Source organism: Amphiura filiformis, chromosome 10 (genome assembly GCF_039555335.1).
Source record: "Amphiura filiformis chromosome 10, Afil_fr2py, whole genome shotgun sequence".
Classification (NCBI taxonomy): Eukaryota; Metazoa; Echinodermata; class Ophiuroidea; order Amphilepidida; family Amphiuridae; genus Amphiura; species Amphiura filiformis.
The window spans coordinates 25279829-25303927 of record NC_092637.1 but is presented as its reverse complement, the minus strand read 5'-3'; the positions used below and the strand labels follow the sequence as shown (position 1 = coordinate 25303927).

Sequence of the window (24099 nt, the reverse complement as noted above, 5' to 3'; positions counted from 1 at the left end):
AACCAATTTTTTTCTCAAGCATATTTTGACTGAGTTTGAGTGGTGGAAAAAAGAGGGAAAAGATGTATTCCGCATTGGATTTGAAAATCTTTGCAAGCTTTGGGATATCATCATATTTTGAATTACACTGTTAGATCGGTTGGTTAAAACTTTACTCAACCGTGGGTGCCATATGAACAACCTTTTTGTTGGATAAACTATCACTCTTTTGTTACAGGTAATATATTAAGGGGGTAGGCCTACTACACCCCTGGCCAATTTTGTGCTTATTTTTGCATTTTTCTCAAAAACTATAGCGCATTGGTGACAAGTAAGATATGTATATTATAGATTATAGGCGCAATGACTACAACTACTGCACTGAAAATTCAGCAGCTCAAGAATGCAAAAATAGGCACAAAATTGGGCAGGGGTGTAGTACCCCCTTAAAGGTCTATTCAGTGATTTGCTCCCGGGATTTGCTCATCCGGACGATCGTAAAAATCATCAAAATTCAGATTTATGTACCTTTGTCATTGTCATAGATGGGATCACTAGATGGGACTTTGAATTATTTTTGCTCATTCTTGTGCAAACTTTGTCCAAGAGTAAGCGAAATTATTTATCACCCAACAAACTATTTTACCCAACAGAATGGTTGTTCATAGACCTATGGCCCCAAAGTTTTACCCAGTCGTTATAACAGTGTATCGTAGTGAAAACATGTACTCTATTTTACAATGTGCGAATCTCGTAATTGCTATCACTTGAAAACATTTTTAGAATCCCCTACATGCAATTAATATCAAGCTAATTGAACACTATTGATCCTTACTTATGTTGTTATTGACAACATCATCCCCCCCACATTACCTCATCAAAATGCTGATTTTGGTTTCAGATGAAAGCACATATTTATCTCATAAACATATTGACATTGGGCGTTCCAAATCGGTATATTTCCGAAGAAATCATCAAAAACCTGTCGAATTAGTCTCAAATGTGGTATACCACATTTGAGACTAATTAGGCAGTTTTTGATGATATCTTTGGAAATATCCCGAGTTAGAACTTCTAATTTCAATATTTGTATGAGAAAAATAGGGCCTTTCACTTGAAATCAATATATTACATGAATAGTCCGTGTATGAAATTCAACTGGAATAGTCCGTTTACCATTTAACCCCGTGCTTGCTACTTCACAGAGTCACATGTTACCGTAACATCGGTATAGTTTCTCCAAACTTCAAACATTAATTCGGGTTTCTTAAACCCATGAATCGTCATCAACCCTGGATTATGAAGAGAACAAGTGTCACTTTTTTCTCCCCAGTTTTTGAAGCCCGCGTGATAGATCGGTTTAGCACCAACTTTGTCCGCAAGAATCCCTTGGTAAGCATCGTCTATTGGTATAAATGGCGTAGTTAACGAATGTTCATACATGTCAGGGATGATATCAGTCGAGATGATATACCCTCCTCCTGAGCAGTACGGAGGAAAGTACCGCCCTCTATAAACATCATCAGAGACGTAATACTTCGATTCCTTTCGTCTGACCCGAACACTCCGATATAACACTGACCCTAAGATGCTCTTTGACATTTGACCTTTGGCACTTAAATCTTTTATGTATCTTATGATGTTGTGGAAATTAACGAACATATCATCATCCCCTTTGTACATATATTTTGCGTGTGCACAATGTTCGGTGACCCACTTTAACCCCATGATGACCTTTAAGGTCAAATTTTGAAACGATTCTGTAAAACGTGCTTGTATTATATCACCATAAAGCTTATCCTCTTCCAAAACTTTCTGTTGAATCTCAATCGTGTCTCGTTGGGTCAATCCCATGATGAATACAAACTTCACCTTTTCTCCCGATATTTCAGTTTGTTGACCCCACGTTTTACGTATGGCATCACGACTTTCAAAATGGCGCGGAAGCGTGCTGATAAGTACGACCATAAATAACTTCTCCGGTTGACCCAATGAGTTATAGCAAGCACCCGGATGATCATAAAGCAACCTCAATGTCTTGTCTAAGTATTCTTCATTTGAGGCATTAATATTCATAAGAACTAAATCAAGATCAGGACTTGGACAATCTCGAAGAAAAGTCGTATTCTCCAAGTTTTTCCAACTATAATAAATACTATCAACATTTGGGAATCCTCGTGATGTTATCACTTTTCGTAATTCACAAGCATCACCTTTGAAATTCTTCCACGTGAATAAGTCATTGTCTACTATAGTCCATTTGTTCTGCTTAGCTATAACACCAGTATACGCATCTGGAAATGGTATTAAAACTTGATGCCACGATTCGTTATAGAGTTGTTGAACAGCGTTCATGCTAAGAACATACCCTGCGTCCCCGGTGCAAAACGGATGATAGAATTCCCCTTTGAATTGTTCATACGATACGTAGTATCTACTGTTCGAATCCCGCACTGCTCTCGACTTCTGGACAATCTTCCCATGCCACAGGTACTTATCATAACCAGTTTTAAATCCTCTCAATTGTTTCACAATTCTTTCATAATTTGCAAATAAGTTGTCATCACCCCAAAAAACAAACTTGGCCCCTGAGCACCGGTTCGTCACCCATTTAAGCCCCATTAGATATTTAATAGTTGAATTACGAACAGTATCTAAAAAGTTTCCTTGTAAAATATCCTCATACCGTTCATTTTCTTGAAACACAGACGTCTGCACGCTTTCATCATCAGGTAACCCGATAACAAACATGGTTTGAACCCCTAAGGCTTCGGCATCGGGTACATTAGCCCATGTCTCCCGAATCGCCATTCTAACGTCAAAAGCGCTTGAGGTCGAACCAATAAGCGCTACTAAAAACACGTCATCATTACGACATTGGTGATCTTGGCTGTATTTAGGTTGGAGTACTTCTCGAAATAAGTCACTGTTTAAAGCTCCCTCAACAACGAACGGATTTTCCGTTACTTTATCTTCGACGTCGGGAGCGACCGTCTTATGCGAAAGTTGCCTAATAACATCGCTGTTTCTCCGGTCTCTGTCCATAAGCGAGTTGAAAGAGTTTTGTTGCGTACCTGGTTCCATGTACAACATCACTATTAGAACTTTGGTCAAATAAACGAATAAAAGAATCAGAAGAATGCTTTCTAGAACTTTGTTTCGTAACATTTTTATTTTCATGTTAGTCTCTTTCCAGTCGTTGGTAGGAGAGTGCGTCACATGCGTTGGTCCTCTGTTACAATGGTGTTGTCAGTAGCTGATAGTTGAGTGTATCACATAATAATGAACAGCCTCTAATTATGGTCGTGCCGTCACTTGCTATGGGCTATGTTGGTTGTAACAGGTTCTGAAAGAAACAAAAAATAAAATAAATGTAAACCTTTATTACTTGCAATACATTTGTAAAATTCTACATCTTCCACTTTACTTAAAGAGGAAGCCCCAGCCAGAGCAGTTCTGGGGTGAACCAAACCTGCCTGGTTATCAAATTAATCAGTGACAAGGTTATCTCTGAATTAATGCTAATTAATACAATAACATTAAAACATAAATTAGCACCTGTCAAATTCAGAAATAACCTTGTCACTGATTAATTTGATAACCAGGCAGGTTTGGTTCACCCCAGAAGAACTACTCTGGTGGGGCTTACTCTTTAAATGGAGAGGATATGGGCCTCAGTTTGCCGACCGTTCATTATTTCTGACGTTTATGTCCAAAGTATATAAAACTATATATTTTTGGAAAGGAAATGAGTTGCAAATCCCATGGTGATGTCAGATTTAATAAAAAATCTTTAGTCATCCCAACAAACACAGACAAATGAGTATAAATGAGTTATTTGAAAACCAAAGTGCTGCAAGAATATCAACAATCATTACAATGTAGACTTGCCATTTCATGGAATGCCTTTGAAAATGGGAAAATACTTTTCCACTCACATCATTAGCCCACGTTACAACACCAAACTCACCGCCCTCAAATTTCCAGCAAACACGTTTTACAGATAACTTTCAATGTCGGGTAATATAAAACGTTTTAATAACATTTAAATTTTTGAAAAATTGCTTCAAAACTTAACGAAATATTTTGCAAAGATGTTTGCCAAAAATGTTTTACAATAACATTTTGACAACATTTTTTTAAATGCTATTACACTGTTTTTTCATTAAAAAACGTTATAAAACGTGTTCATTACCTATATAAAACCCGCCATTTACATGTTATTAAAACGCTTTGACAAAAACTAAACATGTTTATAACCTTTTTATACCGTAACGTTCTAAAACATGTTTGTGTTTGCTGGGAAATTCGTGACAAACCATGGTGCGACAATAAGAATACAAACAACAGTCATACAATGTATAGATTGACCATTTGTTTGAAATGTCTTGGTAACATACACTCACATTATGAAACGTGCACCACCCCCCCCCCCGCCCCGCCCACGCGACAACCGCCACCCCAAACCCCACGCACCTAAACAAACACTGAAAAAAGAGCGACTTATTTGAAAACCAAAGTGCGACAAGAATATCAACGGTCATTACAACGTAGATTTACCATTTTTTGGAATGCCTTTGTAAAATACACTCACATTATGAAACATGCACACACGCCAAATCACGATTCACCAAATAACTGAATAGACCGTTAATTGTGCACCCGGAGTAACATATTCTGGCAGGATTTTAGGCAATTCCATTCAAGCTATCAGTGAAAGAAATTATTTCTATGTATTAATGATAGACGTCAGTCAAAGCGGGAACGTGGTTTCAGTTTGGTCTTTTTGGTTGAATCGTTTCAAAATAAGTTGGACACTGTAGATACATTTTTTTGTATGCATACGGTACTAAAACTATTATCATGCATGTGGCAAGCCGCCTTTTAATATTTCAGAGTAAATTCTTCACAATGACCGAGCATGACATTGATCACAGACATATAACCTATTTTAAGTTTTTTTTAGTTTTTTAATTTTTGTATAAACCGACTAAAGTTTTATTGTGTTGACTTTGAATGCAGCCCTACCATGAAGGCCTTTTAAACACGCTATATAGGCATATACCGAGAACCGCTATAAATCTCTTGACCACTCCATCGATTCAGGGGTCCGGTCACTTACAGGGTGAGTCAAAAAAGGTGCAACAGAGCAAAGAATCGATATTTATGTAAGAACCACGTTGAACTTTCCAATTATTGAAAGTTTCTATAAATGCCACACTCAATAGTCACCTGTTGTGAAAAAATGAAGTCAATCACATCTACCGTTTAGTTTTTATGAGTCCTTTTGCTGCGATACCCAATTTCATTATTTGTCTACGAGGTACCATGTATTTTGAATGAGAGCACACAATGCACGATAAAGGCGCCAGCTCTGAAACTGACTTTAACTTAAATAAGGTTGATTTTTGCGTTATTTTAATTTCTTTTTTCTGTTCAAACAAACTTTCTAACATTACTTTAAGTCCTTCATACCTCACTCGACTCAAACAGTTTTTTAAATCCCAATATGTCCAACTTACTGGATATTTTATAATTCACTCCACTTCAATTTGCGCGCATTTCATTTCGACATTTGAAAAAAATCAGCCAACAAATGTGTATGTTTTTGATAGAGAATAAACATCTTTAAAGTAAAGGTATAATGAACATAACAACAAATAATGTTTCTTTTCCTTTCCTTCAACAAGACCAAGAACAATAACAATTTGGGTGCTCCATTTTATTTCAATGCCAATGAGGTTAAGAAAATTGCAGTTGGTCCATATCTATACCTTGGGTTGACATTCTAATTCTAGATGTTTCTTGGACAGACATTAAAATTGGGTATCGCTATAAAATGTGTCATAAAAACAAAACGGTAAATGCTAATTCCTTGGTTTTTCCACACAAGGTCACTAATGGATATATCATTTATAAAATGTTTTAGAACCTACAAGGTTCAAATCGGTTCTGAAATAAAAATGGATTCTTTTCTCTATTGCACTTTTTTTTACTCACCCTGTATTAAACTGGGTTTAGCAATTATCTGGTGGTTTTTTTTAGGAATTGGCACGGTCGAAATACCTAATAGTATAATTATTTGAATGCTGTTTCAGATATATATCGCTATCTTAAGGGCTGGGATATGAACGTTTGGACAGTATTTATTGTGGGACATTAGAGCACATCAGACATATCGAATTGCATTCTGAATACGAAGAATGTCATTCTGATATCAAATAATTTTGATTTTTTGAAATTCGCAATTTAATACACATTTTATGGCAAATCATTAAAATTGATATTTTTGATATTTAACAGTACTTGAAGTTAACTTTATAAATCTGATGATTTATACTTAAAGTGTATGTAGGTGGGATGAAAAGCCGACGATCAATTGAAAATTTTGACCTTTCGTATTAAAGATATGGATTTTTTTCCCAAAACACCAAAAACAAATTAGGTATTTTTTGGGAAAAATCCATATCTTCAATATGAAAGGTCAAAATTTTCAATTGACCGTCGGCTTTTCCTCCCTGCTACATACACTTTAAGAATATATCATTAGATTTATATAATTTACTTCGAGGACTGTTATATATCAAACATTTGAAAAATATTAAATTTTTATAATTTGTCATAAAATTTGTATTATATTGTGATTTTAAAAAATGAAAATTATTTGATATCAGAAAGACATGCTTCGTATTCAGAATGCAATTCGATAGGTCTGAGGTGCTCTCATGTCCCACAAAAAATACTGTCGAAACACAATAAACGCTCATTTTGGATCCCTTAAGCAAAAACTCGGTCAAAATGCTGAACAGTTGTGGCCCGAGGGGGTCGCGTACTCGGGTGTATAGAATTGCTGTCTACAGCGCTCTGCTCTAGTGAATAACCTATAGACAAGACCTGTGGACTAGACCTATTCAACACGATCAGGAGATTAATTTATTATTTCATTTATTTTTATTTTTTATAAAAATTTGACTTGGTGTTACCTGTAAAGTTAAATATAATAGGCCTAGGCTTATGACATGAATGATATGCAGTAAAAATCATTCAATTGACCATCCAGGATTCGAACTTGGGACCTGGCCGGTTAACTGATTGATTGAGATATAACATGTATAATGCCTTATTATACAGGCTGTATCAAAATGTTTGGTACCCACCAGTTTCGAGTAAATATCAATATGACTGTCACGTCAAAATGCAACATAGGATCCACATAATGATTAACGTCATAAAGAGTCATATAACTATACTCAGAACATTGGATAAAAAATGAATGGGCAGAAAACAGTTGGTTAAAAAATGCCCAACAATGGTTAAGATTCTTGAAGTTGGGCAAAATACAGTTTAATACATGGATGGTCAAACCTGTCAATATGGTATTTACACAGGTTGGGTGAATACAGAGTTCAAAATTACCAATGTTGGTTAAAAGTTAACCAACCTTGGTAAAGAACATCCTTTTCCCGCCAATAAAGTTGGGCAAAGTATGGTTTTGCCCAACCATGGTCACATGGTGTTCCTTTGCGAACTGTGATTGGTCATTGTGTTGGGCAAAAATGCATTTCAGAAAACAAGATGGCCGATGAGTGGCTTGCTGCAAAGCTGTGGATTGGGTCTTCAAGATCTGTTGGAGACATTTGAAGGTAGGAAATTATATTATAAAGTACATAATTTTATCGGGTACGGTATAACACTTAGTTTAAGTGTGTGCGAGGCCAGACTGTGAGCAAGACTTACGATGCTTTATCGACGACAGCTACCACCACAACGGGTACCGGTTGTGGTGGTAGCTGTCGTCGATAAAGCATCGTAAGTCTTGCTCACAGTCTCGTCTCGCACACACTTAAACTAAGTGTTATACCCGATAAAATGATTATAATATAATTTCCTACCTTCAAATGTGTCCAATTGAAATTCATTGTGTACTCATTTAACCTGAGTCTGAACTAACCAACATATTGATTAATGATATGAACAATGAAATGAACTTCCCATTCATAGTGTTTAACCAACTATTGGTTATATTTTGCCCATTTTGCCCAACATGCTTTGCCCAACTGGTTGGTTACCGTAATGTTAACCAATTTGTTGGAATAGTTGGTTAATGTTTTTAACCAACCTGTGGTTATATTGTTAATCAACCCAGGTTTGGTTAACAATATAACCAACTGTTGGGCTGTTCACCTGTGAATACATAGTTGGTTAAAATTTTAACCAAGTTGGTTAAAATTTTTAACCAATGTTCTGCATTATGGTCATTTCAAGAAGACCCACTGTTGCATTTGGAAGAAGCAGGCTTTTCAATAACAAGCAAAACTAGCTAAAACTGATGGGTACCAATCATTTTGATACTCGAAATGAATGATTCCCATTGCAGCCTCATTGCCCATTGCATTATCAAAAACGTTTACATACCATCCATAATGGTTATGATGTGCATACATAATTATGCCGTCTCATGAAGTACTTCCTTATCAAATCGGCCGTAAATCCGTGGTATTAAAGGAGACATTGTGTCCATTAAAACATGGCCACTCAAAGATATTACGAAAAACCAATTCGTAATGAATAATATCATGTCACGGTCAACGGTTAAACATTGTGAAGCGTCCTTACCAACGAACTATATAAATGAAAATGAAATTAGCAAAATTTGTTGCCCAATTCATGAATTTATAAATACGTCTCGCTGTTTACTCTGTACTTTAAGCTCCAAAGTCCAATTATTTTGTCGATATCTCAGTTAAACATATGTTCTTCTTTAATCAGTAACAACGTTGACACTGATCAGAATAATTCAACCACAATAATGATAATTGACGATGATTAATTTCTTGTCTTCCCAAAATAAAATTCGCGGCGCGGTTACACACTCCGCTGTACACTCGCCTTAGTCCTATTTACGAGAATCATACACTGCAAAAACAGTGTCTAAAGATTACACACTATTCTAGACACCATTATTGTTCTCGATTTGTAAACATCAGTGGCTCCGGAACCGGGGCGCCCTCCCAATAAGTTTGGTGGGGGCCCAAGTAGGCCTACCCCAGTCCCCAGCCCCTCCCCAAATAATATAACCACAATGATAACGTAAAATTCATAATTATAGGCCAAAGTTAATAATTTTAGGATAAAATTCATAATTTTAGGGTATTATTCAAAATGTTAGGTACTACAATTCATGTAAAAATATATGCATTTCAAAAGCTTCCTTATGTTCAGATGTTAAACATACAATGTTTTGAGATTTGACGTTGGTGTTAGGTTTTAAACGTGTTTACAAATCGAGGACAAAAGTGTTTAATCTCTAGATATTATTTTTGCAGTGTAAACGTGGCGGCGCCCAATGTAGGACACTTTTTGATCAGAAAATTTGATTTAGGTAGCTTTAGGTCAGGTCAGAAGAAAATATACCAGCCATATTTATAGTATAAGGGTTTAGATCAGAAATTCAATTCTATTTTAGGGAAATTTAAACCACAATTTTATATATAAAACCTGAAAATGAGAAAATGTGTTAGTTGTTTTATTTTGTTTGAAAGTTTTGGTGTTATATTACTCCCCATTCCAGAAAAATATAGCACAAATTTCTTAGATTAAAAAATAGTTTCAACTTCTGTCAACTGAAACACAGCTCAATCCTAATTATTCATTTAGCAGTAGTGTTTAGCACCAACTGCCAATAAAAGTTCACTATTTAGCCAAACTTATGAATTACTGGCCAAAAACGTGCATTTTTTGGGTGTTTTTCACATGCTGTGACAATCGAGTCTAAAGACTTGTACAAAGCTTCCAATTTATGCATTCTATAACTTTTGGAAAAGACATGTTTCATTCTTATATGACCAATCATTTAATTAAATCAACACAAAAAAGTTGATACCGTAGCTTTTCGGCATACAGGGTGTCCCAGACAAATTACCGGGCGAATGAATTTGGACGTAAGTCGAGAAATATCTAAAAATCAGCATATAGCCCATCTTATTCTGCATCTTATACGCTAATTTTACTGGAATCGGTTGACTGATTGCGAAGAAATGAGCGATTACATAACGCATGCGTCAATTCACTTCATTCCAAGTTTGAAAGAAAGATCATTCAACACAATGCACACTGGACTTCATATTTTGTTCGGTGAAATCCCTTTCGTTCTTTTTAAACAATCTGTTTCTTGCAAAACATTTAATTAGGGTTTGCTCAAATTTGAAAACCTGCACGATATTGAAAATGAAAGCTTGCATGTAAGATAATGCTCGGTATACTTGTAAATATCTTTTTTCGTTAATGTTGATACAAATGTTGCATAAAGAATTACAGCTGGCTTAAAAATTTCTCACAAACATTATTTTTTTGGAATGTTCCAAGAAATTGTAATGCAAAGTTTAAATCTTTTAAATCTTCAACATTAATGTTGCATGCATGGTATCAAAAATCACACGTAAAGCTGTAAGCACTTGATTATTGTCATTATTGGCTCAAATGTTCTTTGGAAAGTTAAAATATAACATATTTGCACAACCTAAAGAATTAAAGTTGGAAAGCTTCCAATTGCAGAAATCAAAGTTTTCTCGAACAAACTGTTATTCATCTTCAGTGAAAGCATGAATAAAATAACACCGTCGGATTTTAAAATAGATAATGTGGACTAAATTTAATGAGATACACAAACTTTAGGAAGCGGTGAGCGAGTATAAAAAGCGCCTTTTAATCAAACTTGGAATGAACTGCATTGATGCGCGCATTATGTAATCGGTAATTTCTTCGCAACCAGTCAATCGAATCAAATACAATTTTCGTATGTGATGTACAATAGAATAGGCTATGCGCTACATTTTAATTTTTTTGATTCTGATTTCTGATGTCTATTTCTCGACTTACGTTCAATTTTATTCACTCGGTAATTTTTTCTGGGACACCCTGTATAGAGTCAAGATTTTGAATGCTTAGACTTAAAGTCTTTGATTTTTGTGACTCGATTCTCAGAAAACATGCCGAAAATGCATGTTTTTGGCTCTTCTTTCAAGAAATGTGTAAAATAGTAACTTTTTCTTTTATCTCCAGTAAGTACTATGAATGATTAGGATTGAGCTATGTTTCATTTGGCAGAACTTGATAATTTTTTTTAATCCCAAAAATAGAGCTGCATTTTTCTGGAATGGGGATCAGTATGTTTTATAACAATGTTCGTTGCTTATAACAAAATGAAAATAATGGCCACTTTATTAAAACAATACGTATTAATTTTGTGACCTCTTGGGCACTTTTTCAATTTAATAAATAAATAGTGCTTGGACTGGCATTACTCTCAACGTCGAAAAACATCTAATAATTGTGTTTAACTGTACACCCATCGAATGTGTGTGTCATCGGCCCAGTCATCGGCCCTATGGATCCGATCCATGTAGTTTAACTGAGGCTCAAAACAGATAAATCAAGCTCCAAGACTGTACATCTACATATTGAATTAAGGGGGTACTACACCCCTGGCCAATTTTGTGCCTTTTTTTGCATTTTTCTCAAAAATTATAGTGTATTGGTGACAAGTAAGATATGTATATTATAGGGGCAAGGACTACAACTACTGAGCTGAAAATTCAGCAACTCAAGGCAAGTAGTTACTGATTTATTGATCAAATATTGGTTTTCCCTCATTTTTGACTGTAACTCCACAACTGTTGTCTGTGCTGAAATAAAATTTCCAGTGCAGTACTTGTAGTCCTTGCCCCTAAAATATACATATCTTATTTGTCACCAATGCGCTATAATTTTTGAGAAAAATGCAAAAATAGGCACAAAATTGGGCAGGTGTAGTACCCCTTAATGTCAGTACCGTGTAATTCAAGTTGATGGTCACTACACTCTAAGAAAAAAGGTTCTATGTAGAGCTTTAAGGTTCTTGGGTTGGCAGATTCGAGGAGCATTTTAAGCCACTTAGTTTAGTTTATAGATTCGGGGTGAATTTTCAGTCATTTTGGTTTATTGATGGCCCTACCTAATTTTTATGAAAATTTGGTTTGAGAAAGGATGTTTTTTTCCAATTTTCTCAAAAAAGTGTCACTTTTTCCACGGTTTTTTAAAGCAAAATTTGCGACAAATTAATAGAGATGCATGCCCCATAGTCTATCTATATCCTGTGATGAAATAAATGGCACATGCAGTGGAACATTTCTGGTATAGTTGGTATTCCATTTTAATCACAGTAATTGGAGAATAATGCGCAAAGGCATTGGAGAATAATGCGCAAAGGCATTGGAGAATATAGATGCAAACACACCCCACATACGCACCCCCACACCCCACTGACACCCTGCACACCCCTACACTAACACACCCCCATGCACTACTACCAGACATATATATACTGCGCCAAGAAAGTATCCTTACACTTGGAAAAATAATCACAATTTCCAAACTGGACAATATCGGGGTAAATTTGTTTTTTTAATAGATGCACTACCTAATCCTGCACATTATGACACCACATTGAATCCAATGTGACTTCAAGAAGTAAAGTTACAAGCATTTGATTAGACGAAGGTCCAGTTTTAAAAGTGACACACTGGTCTATTCAAAACTCTACCGACTATATACATCTGGTTTGAGAGTGGTAAATGGTTAATTTGTGTGTGCCTTTAATTTGAAACAAAAGAAAACGGAAACAAAAGAGCTGACAAATAAAAGGCAAGTTATGAAAAGTACAGAGAAATAAAAACTAAATAAATACTGCTTTAAATAAAGCTCCATTGAAGAAACTGTGTAGCCTCTTTGTTGCGCTTGTTTGAATCTTTTTGCGCCTTGTATGGGCCAGTTTGTCACTTTTAAAACTGGACCTTCGTCTATTCAATTGCTTGTAACTTTACTTCTTGAGGTCACATTGGATTCAATGTGGTGTCATAATTTGCAGGATTAGATAGTGCATCTATTACAAAAACACATTTACCCCAATATGGTTCAATTTTGAAATTGTGATAATTTTTTCAAGTGTAAGGATACTCTCTTGGCACAGTATGTATAGCACTAGGCCCAATATGAAACTGTCCAATACAAGTAAAATGACATTCATCTTCAAGACTGTACTTTCACTGGTAGATCAGGGGGCCCCAAGACCAACTCCTTGTTTAAGTCTTTGGGGTTGTTTAAAGCATTGTTTATAGATTTAAAAATAATTAATCATTAGGCTACTTTAAAGTTTAATTTTATCCACAAATTCTTACCTTTTGAAGAGCGCAATCCACGTCAAACGATATTCACATGGCCCGTCCATATGTTGATCCCATTGAAATCATTGATGTTCACAAAATCACAATAATGCATGTTATGATGTTGATCATTCTTTCAGTCGCGACAAAGAAACTTCTTCGTGCGAGTTATAATATAATGTTGAGTTATTTTTCGAGTTGCACAAGTGGTGTAATAGAAATACAGATACTAGAAAGAAACTGAAAAAGCATTGACAATGAACATCAAATTGTAAGCATAACAACAAGTAGGCTATAGTTAAAAAGTACCAATGTCTGAACAATTTATGTACAATTATAGGGACCGTTCGCGAACACAAAAAGAAAAAAATCACATATTTTTTTCAGGCAACTCTTTCAGACTTAAAATTATTTTTAGCCCCGCATTTCGGCCATGAAAAATGTACGCCATAGAAAATAGTGTAAACTCATGTTCTACGAGAAAAATTAAAGGAGTATTTCGTGATCCTATCATCCTCTTTTTATGTCATTTTTCAGTACATATCCACGAAAAAAGCATATTCCCAAAATTTCAGTTGATTCCGATATTGCGTATGCGAGTTATGCATGATTATGTGTATTACACTGCTCCATAGACAATACGTTGTAATTTCGTTCTGGTGCACCAGAACGAAATTCAAATTTCAGGATATCTTGGCTAAACGAATTAATCTGCAAGAAATATTTTGTACATAAACATTATGTAGCCAGAGGTTTCCAGTGATATAAGAATCTCAACTTTTTTTGAGAAAAGTGGGGGGATGAGGCTGTGGATCACGAAATGCCCCTTTAAGGTGATGTTTTAAAGGCCATTCCTTCAAGGAATAAAAAAATCCAGGGCCCCCTTTTTTCATCAGGCCCCCTTACAAGTGATTGTGTTTTGGGGCTGAAAAATTGTCCACAAATTTTCCCGGAAAATTGAGTTTATATGCTTTTCTATGGGGTTGACCCATAATTTTCATGTCAATGGGGGGGGCGGGGGGCTGAAATTTTTGAGATCTGAAAAGGGGACCCTGAAAAATGTTTGCGATGAAATTTTTTTGCATCAGGCCCAAAAACTGGGCTTTAACTCTAATCAAATTAAGACAACTCGCTATATACCACCTCACTAATACATCCAAGGTCCTTGAAACTGTGAGCAATCTTAAGATCTGCATCACTCGGAATATTCAATGAAAATTAACATAATAATAGATATTGACTGATTGAACGCCTTTCTCAAACACAAGTGGACCATGCATGTTGGCAGTCACCAACAGTTATGCAATACCCGGAAGGGAATTCTGGTACATGTATCCTATATAAATATAAAGAGAGATATGTCGTTGTTAATGTTGTTAGTGCACCATCAGCGCTAATGTAATTAATGATAGTCAGCTGAGCAGTCAGCACTTTGTAGGTCCGGCGTACTAAGTCATGTACTGCGTTATTTTTTCAAATTTTTTGTCGTAATTTCCAAGGAAAATGTTGTTTATTTTTTACAGACGTCTCATAATAATAATAATAATAATAATAATAATAATAATAATAATAATAATAATAATAATAATAATAATAATAATAATAATAATAATATTAAATAATAATAATAATAATAATAATAATAATAATAATAATAATAATAATAATAATAATAATAGGCCTAATAATAATAATAATAATAATAATAGGCCTAATAATAGGCATAATAATAATAATAATAATAATAATAATAATAATAATAATAATAATAATAATAATAATAATAATAATATAGGCCTAGCACTGATAATAAAGATAATAAAAGAAGTCCGAGTAGCTATCTCACCGAAGATAACACTCATATCGCTCGCAATAGCATTATTATTGCGAGCGATATGAGTGATATTCTTAGATAGCTACTCGGACTTCGTTTTATTACAATGTCCGAGTAGCTTCTACCGAAGATACGGTAATACTCATCACTGAAAGTGCGCGGGCACGAGCCTGAATTAAACTTGGCTGCTACAGACTCCGAGTGATCGTCGTAGCAATGTTCGATGTAACATAAATGTTATTTAAGGTGGTACTACACCCCTTGGTGACTATTTTTGCATTTTTCTCAAAAAATAATAACACACTGTAACAAAAGTTAAGTAAACACAGCCAAATTAAAAAGTCTCCACTAGTTCCATCCCCATTTAATCAGAGTCTGATGAGTTTATGGCAAAATAATTTATATAATAATTTTCTATACACTTTCCTTCGAAGGTTGATACCAAATTTTATATCAAAAGTTTAATGACGTATAAATCGATATGTTGTAGAAATAATTATAAACATCTCAAAAAAAGTAACTAACCCCCCTTAAATAATGACCATTATTCAAAAACGGGTAGTTTTATTACAAATCTGTAAAATGCGTTGGAAGCAGAATTTATTTCTGCACATTTTGACACCTCATTTGTAGCAATCGACTAAATATTGACGTCACAGCTTACATTTAAATCACTCCCTCATTTCAAATCATTAGTTTTGGTTTCTCTTTTGTTCAGAAACCAAAAATCAAGGGATTAAAAAGTGGAGATGAACTGGTCTCCAATCATAACACTATTGTGCTGGGAGGACACAAGAGGGTATATATAATCAAAAGTATAATGGCCTATAACCATACGTATATAATAGCCTATTGTGCTAACATTTTCATTATCGATATCTATCAACGCGGGCGACAGTTGATGCTCTCTGCCGTAGGTGGCACACTTCCATGACACCTTATAATTACACCCAAGTTCTATATACGAGGCCTACATGTAGAAATCATGTGCATATATTGAGAGGGTGGGGGGGTGTTTTGTTTATTTGTCTGAAATATAAACGATGCATGATGATGTAGATGATTTGATTATGAATTAGATTATTCCCCGGAAAGCACAACCCATACCTCTTACCTATGTTCCCTCCGCCATCTATATAACCTCCTCCCTCCCCACACTCGATATCGACTCTTCCCTATTATTCCACTCCACTCTTGAGCTCCCCTCTCCCCCTCCTTCCCTTCCCACTTCCAATGCTCTCTCCCCTCTGTTTCTCTTTCTCCCTCACCCTTACCCCCCCCCCAAACACACACACACACACCCTATTTCCCTGGCGATCTCTTCTCTCTCTCTCTTCTCCAATAAATAAATTGAATAAAAGTCAGTTTAAACCAGCTTTCTATGATATTGATCTTCCGTCATGCGACATGCACATAAATAGAGTTGTGTATAATAGTGTTTATATCGCTGAAGTCATAATCTGTCAAGTGCCTATTGTAATGTCTGGAAATATTTCGATGGTCTATATATTTTCACAGTGAAATCAGCTTAGGCTATTTCGTAGTCTCAAGTCAATGCTTTCAAACTAAATCAATGCTTTCAAATGTAGACTGCTTTGTTCGACTTCTCTGCTCGTGAATATTGCACTGCGAAATTTAAACATATTTCTTTTGTATACTTAGATCAGGTAACTCGAAAATCCTGTACTTTTATTCGTCACACCACTTATAAGAAACTGAAACCAAAACCGAAACTACCTGTCACAAATGTTTAGTTTTAAACAAAAGGTAGAAACAAAGAGTTCGATATCTTGTGATTCAAGTGGTTAGGCAGGACAATAGGAAACCACGTGACCAAAACCAAAACCAAAACTAAAACTAAATATTTGAAATGAGGCAATGTAGCACAAGATTTGAAAGTTGCAGTAAATTCTATTGATTTTGCATTCAGTGTAATGGAAGGAAATCTGTGTAATGATATCTGAGTGTTTTTGTATTGTAAAAATTTGTATGCAAGTGCAACTTTCAAATCTGGACCTCACTACATTAAACTGACCGGTATTTTATTGTTTTCTGGGCTATCGTATCAAATGAGGTGTCAAAATGCGCAGAAATAAATTCTGCTTCAACGCATTTTACAGATTTGTAATACAATAGCCCCTTTTGAATATTGGCCATTATTTAAGGGGTTAGTTATTTTTATGAGATGTTTATCATGTTTATTATCGAATTTACGTCATCAAACATTCGTTAGAACATAACATTACTGCAAATTGAACGGGACTAGATATAGTATCGAATCACACGGTATCGAATATTGTAAATCCACTAAAAAGTCTGTGGGGTCCTTTAGCAGTTTTGCCTCACCCTCGTGAAACCAAGAATAGCGCCACCATGATTACGTGCTAATCTCCGCTGAGTGCTATCTACGGTAGATAGCTCTATTATATGCATCGTCTTCAATTTTTATTGTTTAACATTGTTATCATTATCATTATCATGATGATTATTATTATAATTGTCAATAATATTATTATGATTTATATTATTATTATAATTCTTATCATTATTAGTGTTATTATTATTATCAACACTTCAATGTGCAAGAGGGTAGCATGGGCAGTTTCGCTCAACTTTTTGCGAACGCTAAATATTTTTAATGTTTTAACTTCTGGATACGCTTCTTTCCATGCCAAAAATTTAAATCCGAGAAAAATAAAAATAAAAATATTAAATTAATTATTAATCCTTTAGATGATGTAAGTCAACCGATCTATTCAAGCATTTTATATTACTGATCACAATTAAAACAATATTTTTCTTCAAATCCTGGAAAAATATTTTAAAATTGAAAAAAAAAAAAATGGTTTGGTATTCTTTCGAAGAGTAAAATGTTCTCAAAAACATAAGCAGTCATCACTAGCGCACAACCTAACAATTTTTGTTGGATTTTATCTTATCTTGTTTAATCTTACTTGTTTTTTTCATCCATGGTTTCAGCTGGGGATTAATAATTTGACTGCTCAGTGCCAGAAGTGGGCAAGTTATAGCTGCCATATGTAGATGAGTACAACTTCTATGGTTTTACGCACTTGAAATTATGTTGTCAATTGATGTTAAGTAACATTATGTAATCCTTTCGTGCATGATTATTCTTGAAGCTAGGTGTTGTGTATATTTTAGTTTATGCCTCATTCTGCATTAAGTTTCTGATGAGTGAGGGCCTATTGGCCCTTACGAAACAGCTCTGTAAAACTATGTAGTATCAACCAAATCCAAATTTTTTATGATGAGTACAACTTATACTATATTGTGTGTAAATTGCCAAAAGTTCACAGGGCAGCTATAGCTCTTGCCCACTTCTGGCACTGAGCAGTTGAGTTCAATACCACTAGCTATAATAATACTTCCATGTCATGTTATATTATATCATTTATAGGGAAATGGTGTAGGAAAAAGCTCAATTTGGACGAAAAGTTCATTAGGCAATTATTGTGACGAAATGCAACATTAAATCTTCTTGGAATGACCTCAATTTATTGTTCTATGACTTTATACATCAGTAATCTACACATTAGGTGCATCTCATTTTGAATTTTGATGTAGCTTGTCCATAATCAGTAGACACTGATTGGTGCCATCATCTTGATACACCCTGTATACACATAAAATATATTTCAATTTCTAACAAATTCATACACACAATCTATTTTAAATTCAGTAAAACTCAACATACAGGGTGTTCCAATAAAATCCCACTTTTTAACTATATGTGACGTGTCATGTCAAAAACAGACGAGCAGGTTATCAATGTTGAGGTTTTTACATATCTTAAATATAGAGATATTTGCTCCACAACACTGTTTTCCCCAATGAAATTGGACATTCCTAAGCGAAGATATTGAGTTCGTAAGGAATGGTATTATAAAATTGGAAACTGAGATATCGGCCTTTAAAAATATTACTGACAATGTTGAGAGTAGGAATGATGTTGAAAAATGTCTGAAAAAATACAAGATGCCAGTCTGAAACTATCAGACAATATATTAAACATTATTAGCATCACAAATGTGCAAAAAAAACCCAAATTGTGAAAATATCACCCGCCGCAGATTTTCTTCATTTACGATCCTGCCCAAAAGTGTCGGTTTTCAATATACCACGTCACATATTTCCTCAAACCTTAACTTATGAAATGTGGAACTTGAAAGTAGTGCCCGGGGGGTCACTCCCATTGTGGCCTGTACACCATCCGCGATAAATCGATAATCAACTTTTGAAAAGCACCCTAAACAAGGATTTAACCCTTGGCTATAACGATACCCTTTTCACACCCTAAACAGGGATTTTATTCCTTGTATCAAATTTCATACCCTAAATTTCATTTCTGCTTATTAGCAATTGCAATTTTGCTACCCTTTTTTCCAGTATTTCATGTTTTTGACACCCTAAACGCGTTACGCGCGTATCGTGCATACCCACGAAAAACTACCCTTTTTACACGTTTTTATTATCGCGGATGGTGTACAGGCCACAATGGGAGTGACCCCCTCGGGAAGTAGTGTCACCATATTAAACAATATAAAACTTGTGGAAAATGTTACGACTCCATATTAATTTTGTGAATTTGATTATCATAATAATACATTGCAATGGAATACCCTGTATCTAATTGATTCAATTCCTTTAAAACAGATTCAGTATTTTAAATAAAATCCTATTATTTACAAGTTTACACTTAGTGCTACGTTATTTAAATACTTTGGTGATATATTAAATATACACACACATAATAATATGTACAACATCATGCCATTTCTGGTCTAGCCTATATTATATACCAGGGGAAAATGGGGGTATGGGAGTGATTTTTACCAGGTAAAACAAATGTTTTCAGATAAAAAGAGTGAAACGCTAAATTTTAAATGAAGAAAATTCAGAAATCAAGATGAACACAAATATTTTTGGTCGAATTTTGTTATTTTTTTTATTACAGGGCTCGATTTAGAGGGGTTTTACATGCACAGATGCATGTAACATTGGTTTTGTGCATGTAATATTTTGCCTGTGCATGTAAAATTTTGTGATATTCAGCCCATATTCAAGGATAAACTGCAGCGGTCCATGTAACTTTTATTTATTTTTTAAATCGACCCCTGGTCAAACAATTCAATGTTGTATACCCCAATTTCCCCCTGGTATATATATTAATCAGCCCTTACCAAGGGGGGCCACTTGGACATTGACAAGGGGATATTATGCGTGAACAATGACTTTCAAAAAGCACCCTAAACATGTATAAGCAGTGTTTATTCCCCATGGTCCCGATCAGAAAAGACGGGAATTGCGAATACACCAGTCTGAACATTTCATGGCTGCTTAGTGCAGCCATTTATTGCAGGACCAGTAGATATGTCATCTCACTGGCCCAGAGGGCCAATAGAAAACCGAAACCTAAGTCTGTCTCTGACCAAGTGTGATTGGCCCAAGTGGGAACAGCCCCTTCTTCTCAAATTTACTTGTTTTACAATGTATATACCCTATTCACATTACATACATACAGTGCTTTGATTTTGAAAATGACCCTTTTTTACAGGAATTTTTGTTCACGGATGATACCCACTGGTCAATGACCAGCACCCCCTGGTTCCCTTACAATTAATGATACAAAGGTGGAAGAAAATAGGCTGAGAATTCCCTGCTTTGTATAGCTCAAGCGAGTGTAATGTATGTCCTACACTGCACAACTGAAATCAGGGGATTCTCGAGCCCACAAAGTGTAGTACTGAGTGTATTATTGTGAAGACAAATGACTTTCATGCTTTTTTTTCCACAACTTATCCCTAAATACTATATTATAATAAGATACACATTTATACACAGGTTTAGACATTTTTAAGGAATTGGGAGTTTGTCCAAAAGCCTTCTGATACTTCAGCCTGTTAATTTAAAAACAATTATTTGATCCCTATCTCTTTCTAATCAAAGTTGTGTGTCGCTCATGGTGGCAACTTAAAGCCATAATGTATGATACCCATCAAATTTTAATTTTTTTTTTCTTTACCCAAAATGCTGAAATAATATTAATAATAATTGCCAGGAAGGCTTTCTGTCCATTTAAGCTTTGAGCTTAAATAACAAGGGGAAGTGAAAGAGTGGCAACTGCCGGGAAGGCTTTCTGTTCATTTTAAGCTTTAAGCTTAAATAACAAGGGGAAGTGGTGAAAGAGTGGCTATTTTGGTTGTTTAACACGGAGTTCTATGGTGGACATAAAGTCATAATAATGACTTCATGTCAAAATTGCTCTGTTTACAAACACAACAAATTTGAATGATTCCATTTGGATGTAAGTTGGGATATGCGTAAACATTACAAATATGCCGAAAAATCAGGTTTGAAAAAATTAACTCGGTTTATATTATAAGATCGTACATTATGGCTTCAATGTACCTCTGGATTAAGTTTTGCTATGCGACCGGCAATCCTTGAATCAAAGTGTGTGGTTGTTTGCGTTCTACGTGCAACATGTTGTGCCACAAATGTGTGCTAATTATCGTTTGATTTCTGGCCCTTGCCGATGAATGACGGAGGTATATTAAGTGGTCCCCATGAGCGACAGACCAAGATGGTAAATTTACACTAGTATCCAAAACATTCTCATCTAATAGTGCACAGTTCTTTAACTCCAATACATTTATACATTCATTGAATGACCTTTGACAATTTGAGTATAAAACTCATACTCTGCAACTTGAGGTCAAATTTTGCACTATGATTGTTTAATTGAGGTTATTGGACTATGCCATTGGGATGAGGCCATTGTGGTCCATAGTGTTACCATAGCGTTACATATGGTACAATTTAAAGTTGGAAATGTATAATATTTATGAGATTTAAAGATAAGTCGTGATACATTGCATAGACAGGTTATTATTACATGTAGGTAGATGTCAATTGGTTATAAAGTACACACATATATAATGTGCCCCGATCTGATCCACTCAGGCCAAAGTCGGAAATATTGAAAACTGAGTTCTCAGTACCTACACCTACTGATGTTGAATCCCCAGGTCTCTTGAATACTTGGTTGCAAAGTTATGAACCTTTATATGTCCATTTGCTTATGTTATCTATTGTGTTCTCTCCTCACTTTTCGCCTATATCTCAGTTTCATTATTGCTGACTTTAGCCTGAATGGATCAGATCTGGTCATATATGTACTTAAAAGTTTAAAGAGGTCTCAATTTGGATCACAATACATTGATACAATAACTTATGCTTTTTCATAACATGGCTAAAACAAATTTCTTTTACTGCAGATGTGATACTCTATTGATAATCTTTTATTAACATGAAAATACTGTTAAATTGACAAAAGTCCCTTTTGTTGATCGGTAATAAATAAGTAAATAAATAAAATAAATAAATATTTGATCCAAGTAACTGGAAGCCATCAGAAATAAACAGCAAAGGTGGTATAGTTTGAAACACACCACTTATGAAGAAACCAGCTAAATTCGCTACTCTAAGTTACTCATGGTGTGAATATTATTTATTTATTTTAAGTGGTGTGATCTGGCATGCAAGTATGTAGTCGCTCATCAGACTATTGCCAGAGGGCATATGTCATGGTGTTTTGTCTAAGTTGTTTTTCTTTTTAATTAGATGGAAAAATATAGGATGATTTTTGAGCAAAATTATACATACTTTTATACATACTTACTATATAATGGACAAATTTAATTTTTGATAGGCCAAAAAAAATAAAGGTTTGTCTCAAAGCTCACAAGTGGTTTGAAAACAAATGCGAAATGCAATTTTTTTTATTCCCGACTTGGTATTTTCATGGTATTTTGAGAAACAAAAATCTGAATTTTACTGTTTTCATTTTTCCGGAAAAAATATATATTTTTTTGAAATAAAAAAAATGTCTGCATTTCTTTTTTTTCAAATTGTGCGATTTTACAAATGTGTGTGCGAGCTTTGAGACAAACCTTTTTTTTGCCTAACATTCACTATAAACAATGGATAGGACCTTTGATACCAATTGTTCCATTGTTGGACCAACATTTTTAAACCCTCCTATGGTTAGGATCACCATCATAAAACATCACAATCTATACATAGACCAGACCGGGGAATGATTAACTGGGTTCTTCAAGAGTGGTGTGGTTTTGGATGGTATAATATTTAAGCCTAAACATTACGTATTACTAGATTGTAATGAACACGCTACATTCCTTAAACTACAGTATAGGACTTACATGTATTTATAACTTGATTGTTTCATTTCTAAAGATATGTTTTTGAAAAGAAAAGGGTTTTGTGAAAATTTTGGTTTTTTTTTAAATATGAGAATGAGGTGGAATTTTTAACCTGTCACACATTGTGGGCATGCATGTGCAATTGCCTTCAATCGAGGACACATACACACGCACTCCACATTCCAACCGTGGACCACTCAGCAATGGGGGACCGTAAATGCATGCATAATGTATTTACGAAATACGTCCTCTATCGCTATATTAGATATAAACATCCGCAGTTAATTACTAGGTTAAATTCCATAACCACAAAAATATTTTTAAAATGGCCAAAAACGTCCTTGGTATGTCGATTGAGTAAGGATTCGGACGTCCACGTTTGCATAGCCCTAAACAGCGTTCATGTTTGGAGGCGATTGCACATAGTGTGTGCAGGTGTGGTGTGTACATGCAGTCATGCATGCATGTCTAATGATTAAGTGTGTTTACATGGTACAATACTGGGCGTACAAATTTATTCCGCTTGCTACACCACTACTTGAGAAATTTACTTGGGATTATCTATGGTTACTGAACAGTGTCAATAATTTTTCATAAATTTACATTATAATTATTCTTTATATAATGGAATGTTGATATTCATATAAATCCTATTCCATAATTTCATCATAGTATCATATTCTACTTTTAATTTTTTGAAAATAAAAACAAATCCTATTCTATTAATTTCATCATAGTATCATATTCTATTTTTAATTTTTTGAAAATAAAAACAAGAAAGCCAATATCAGATAAGACTCAATTATACAAAATAAACTCAAAATATCCAAGGCTAAATTTACAA

The 24099-nt window shown here is 34.8% G+C and overlaps 1 protein-coding gene across 2 annotated transcripts; it reads right to left on the bottom strand.

The window, feature by feature from the left end:
- Nucleotides 1-417: 417 nt before the first annotated feature.
- LOC140162683 (uncharacterized) lies at nucleotides 418-13275 on the bottom strand. Of its 2 annotated transcripts, none has more exons than XM_072185950.1 (2): nucleotides 13194-13275; nucleotides 418-3325 (listed from the first exon to the last, which is right to left on the bottom strand). In XM_072185950.1, the coding sequence occupies exon 2, from the start codon at nucleotides 3157-3159 to the stop codon at nucleotides 1174-1176; it is 1986 nt and encodes a 661-aa protein (XP_072042051.1). In that variant the 5' UTR covers nucleotides 3160-3325; nucleotides 13194-13275; the 3' UTR covers nucleotides 418-1173. The 2 variants fall into 2 exon arrangements, with proteins under 2 accessions (XP_072042051.1, XP_072042053.1); XM_072185952.1 differs by lacking the exon at nucleotides 13194-13275 and adding an exon at nucleotides 8395-8545.
- Between the last annotated feature and the right edge of the window lie 10824 nt (nucleotides 13276-24099).

What these genes read in the sequence shown, in the direction of transcription:
- LOC140162683 (XM_072185950.1), bottom strand. Translation starts at nt 3,159, where the DNA reads ATGAAAATAAAAATGTTACGAAACAAAGTTCTAGAAAGCATTCTTCTG.